The 3828-nt window shown below is 44.5% G+C and overlaps 1 protein-coding gene across 1 annotated transcript in view; it reads right to left on the reverse strand.

Annotated features, from left to right (window-relative positions):
• Positions 1–3229, reverse strand: part of LOC127005738 (histone H3.v1-like) — a gene marked incomplete at its 3' end in the record, with an annotated part of 4767 nt that extends 1538 nt beyond the window's left edge. The window contains exons 1-2 of the mRNA XM_050874850.1: positions 3223–3229; positions 1029–1125 (exon numbers count right to left, since the gene is read on the reverse strand). Coding sequence (XP_050730807.1) covers positions 1029–1125; positions 3223–3229 — 104 coding nt within the window. The remainder of the gene's footprint in view (positions 1–1028; positions 1126–3222) is intronic.
• Between the last annotated feature and the right edge of the window lie 599 nt (positions 3230–3828).

Here is a 3828-nt window from a genome sequence, read left to right on the forward strand (position 1 = left end):
AAAAAGGGTGAGAAAGGAGATCGTAAAGAGGGAGATAAGGACGGCAAGAGGAAGACTAAGGAGATTAAGAGGAGGAGGAGGAGGAGGAGGAGGAGGAGGAGGAAGAGAAAGAGGAGTAAAAAAAAGAAACAAAAACAAGGTGATAAGGAAATAACAAGAGGAGGAGGAAGAAGAGGAAGAAGAAGAAGAGGAGGAGGAGGAGATAAAGCGATGGAGATAAGGAGATAAGGAAGATAAGGGCAGGAGGGCAAGCTTGTGTAAGAGGAGGAAGAAGAAGAGGAGGAGGAGGAGGAGGAGGAGGAGGAGGAGAATCGAAAACCAATGTGACGAGAAATTGGATTCGAGAGAGAGAGAGAGAGAGAGAGAGAGAGAAGATAAACAGAAATACAGAAACACGCACGTCTCCTCCTCCTCCTCCTCTTCTTCTTCCTCCTCCTCCTCCTCCTTTTCTCTCTTTCTAATCCCGTTTATCTTCTTCTTCTCTATCTTAAACTTCCTCCTCTTCCTCTTCTTCTTCTTCTTTCTCTTCTTCCTCCTCTTTTTCTTTCTCTTCCTCTTCCTCTTCTTTGATTCGTCTTCTAATTCTTCCTTTCTCCTCTTCCTTCCATCTCTTCTTCTTCTTCTTCTTCTTCTCTTCCTCTGTCTCATTCCTCGTTATCCTCTTCCTCTTGCTCCTCCTTCTACCCTTTCCTCTTTTCCTCCTCCTCTTCTTCCTCTTCCTAACCCTCCTTCCTCTTTCTCCTCTTCCTCCTTCTATTTCTCTTCCTTCCTCTCCTTCATTTCCTCCTCCTCTTCCTCTTCTCCTTAACCTTTCTTGTTCCTCCTCCTCCTCTTCCATCCTCCTGTTCCTCCTCTTCTTCCTCCTAATCGTACTTTCCGGTCCTCCTCCTCCCTTCCTCCTCTCTCCTTCCATTCATTCTCTTCCTCTTCTTCCTTCCTTCCTCCTCCTCCTCCTCCTAAACCAATCATCTTCCTAGTCCTCCTCTTCCTTCCTCCTTCCTTCTACTCCCACTTCAACTTCTCCTCACCCTTCCTCCTCCTCCTCCTCCTCCTCCTCCTCCTCCTCCTCCTCCTCCTCCTCCTCCTCCTCCTCCTCCTCATTAGTATTCCTCTCACAGTTTGAGTCTGTCGCAGAGCGTGAATGATCGACAAAGACGCCTCCACTTCCTCCACCTCCTCCACCTCCTCCTCCTCCTCCTCCTCCTCTTCCTCCTCCTCCTCCTCCTTCGCCCCTCTTCTTCCTTTTCTGGTTTCGTCTCGTTGTTGTTTTTTTTGTATTATTTTAGTGTCTGATATTTCTTCTTCCTCCTTCTCCTCCTCCTCCTCCTCTTCCTCTTCCTCTTCTTCCTCCTCCTCCTCTTCTTCTTGTTCTTGTTGTTTTTGGTATTAATTTAGTGTCTAATATTTCTTCTTCCTCCTTCTCCTCCTCTTTTTCCTCTTCTTCTTCCTCCTCTTCCTCTTTCTTCTTCTTTCCTCTTCTGCCTCATATGTTTTTTGTACTGCGTTTTGTGATGTTTCGGATTTTTCTTCTTTTTTTTTTTCTCCTCCTCCTCTTCTTCTTTCTTCCCTCTTCTTCCTCTTCTTGTTGTCGTTGTTGATATTTTTTGTTTTGTTGTTTCCTTCCTTTTCTTCTCTTCTTGTTTTTCCTTTTCTTTCTTTTCTCTACTTTTCTTCTTTTTCCTTTCTTTCTTTTTCTTCTTCTCTTTGTTTCTTTTCTTGTTCTTTTTTCTTCATTCTTGTTTGAATTATCTTTTCTTCATTTTCTCCTTTTCTTCTTCTTCCTTCTTTCTCTATCTTTATCTCTCTTCCTCCTTTTCCTTCCATTCTTTTCTTCACGTTTTTCGTATTTTTCTTTCATTTCTTCTTTTCTATCTCTTCCTTTCTTCCTCTTTCTTTCTCTTTCTCTCTTCCTCCTTTTCCTTTCCTTCCATTCTTTTCTTCATGTTTCTCCTCCTACTTTTCTTTCATTTTCTTCTTTTCTTTCTCTTCCTTCTTTCTCTATCTCCCTCCTTTTCCTTTCCACTCCATTCTTTTCTTCGTGTTTTACCTATTTTTCTTTGATTTCTTCTTTTCTTTCTCTTCCTTCCTCCTCCTTTCTCTGCCTCTCTCCTCTCTTCCTCCTTTTTCCTTTCCACTTTTCACTCCATTTTCTTTTATCTTCCTCTTCTTCCTCCTTCGTGAACAATCGCATTTTCCTTTATTTTTCCTCCTTTGTTTCATTTTTTATTCTCTCTTATTTTTCCTCTCTTCCTTCCTTCCCTTTGTTTCTTTGCGGATATTCTCTCTCTCTCTCTCTCTCTCTCTCTCTCTCTCTCTCTCTCTCTCTCTCTCTCTCTCTCTCTCTCTCTCTCTCTCTCTCTCTCTCTCTCTCTCTCTCTCTCCTCCTCCTCCTCCCTCTCCCCTTCCTGCTCCTCCTCCTCCTCCTCCTCCTCCTCCTCCTCTCCTCTCTTCTTCCTCCTCCTCCTCCTCCTCCTCCTCCTCCTCCTCCTCCTCCTCCTCCTCCTCCATCACATCACCTCCTTTCCTCCATCTCTTACATCCACCACCACCTCCTTTTCTCTCTCTCTCTCTCTCTCTCTCTCTCTCTCTCTCTCTCTCTCTCTCTCTCTCTCTCTCTCTCTCTCTCTCTCTCTCTCTCTCTCTCTCTCTCTCTCTCTCTCTCTCTCTCTCTCTCTTCTTTTCTTTTCTTTCTCTCCTTCCTTCTTTCAATATTTATTCTTTGCTCTTTATTTTCTTCTTTCTCTTTTTCTTCTTCCTTCTTTCCGTTCTTCATCTTCCTTTCATTATTTCCTCTTTTCCTCTTTTCTTCTTTTCCTTCCTTTCTCTTTATTTTCTTATCTCTCTTTCGCTTCTTCCCTTCTCTCTCTCTCTCTCACTCTCCTGTCTCATTATTTTCCTTCCTCCTTTCTTATCTTCGTTCCTCTTCCTGTCTTCGTCTTTCTTCCTCTCTCTCCCTTCTTTCTTTGTTTCCTTCAGTCCCTTCTTCCTTCCTTATTATTTTTTTCCTTCAATTCCTTCTTGCTCTTTGTTATCTTGTTCCCTCCCTCCTTTCCTTCCTACACTCGACATTCACGTTCCTTCCTTCCTCCTTCCTTTGTTTCCTTCATTCCCTCCTTCCCTGCTTCCTTCCTTCGCCCCCTTCCTTCCTTATTTCTTCCTTCCATTCCTGCTTGCTCTTTCTTATCTTCTTCCCTCCCTCCTTCCCTCCTTTCCTTCACATACTTGACATTCACGATTCTTCCTCCCTCCTTCCCTCCTTCCTTCCTCCTTTTTTTCTTCACTCCCTCCTTCAACTTGCAATCTTCCTCCCTCCCTCCCTCCTTCCTCGCCTCCTTCCTTCCCTCCTTCACTACTGCCTTGGCCGCTCCCCCCCTCCCCCCCCACCCCCCCCGCCGCCTCGTAAGCCCACCTGGCGTTAATTAGTGAGGCAGTTTATGGCACACCTGGACCCCCCCCCCTCACCTGCCCCTCCTCGCCCCCCGCCCCCCCCCAGCCGCCATTACTGCTCCCTCAGGTGTGCCAGATCCATCACGACAGGTAAACACGGCAACGCACGAACGCACTCACTCACGGGGCAGCTGTTGACTAGGTTGAGGAGAGGTGGTGTAATGCCTTTTGCTGCCTTGAGATTGAAGGGAGGTGGGGGGTGGGGGTGGGGGGGGTGTTGATTGTTTTTGTTGTTGTTTTTGTTTATTTTTGTTTTCTTTTGCCTTTTTATCTCGTTTTTTGTTTTTATTTTTGTTTTTGTTTTTTTCTACTTGTTTTCTTTTAATTTTTTCTCTCGTTTTTGATATTTTTATTTGTATTTCTTTTGTTTTTTGTTTTTTT

This window comes from Eriocheir sinensis, chromosome 30 (assembly GCF_024679095.1).
Source record: "Eriocheir sinensis breed Jianghai 21 chromosome 30, ASM2467909v1, whole genome shotgun sequence".
NCBI classification, from domain to species: domain Eukaryota; kingdom Metazoa; phylum Arthropoda; class Malacostraca; order Decapoda; family Varunidae; genus Eriocheir; species Eriocheir sinensis.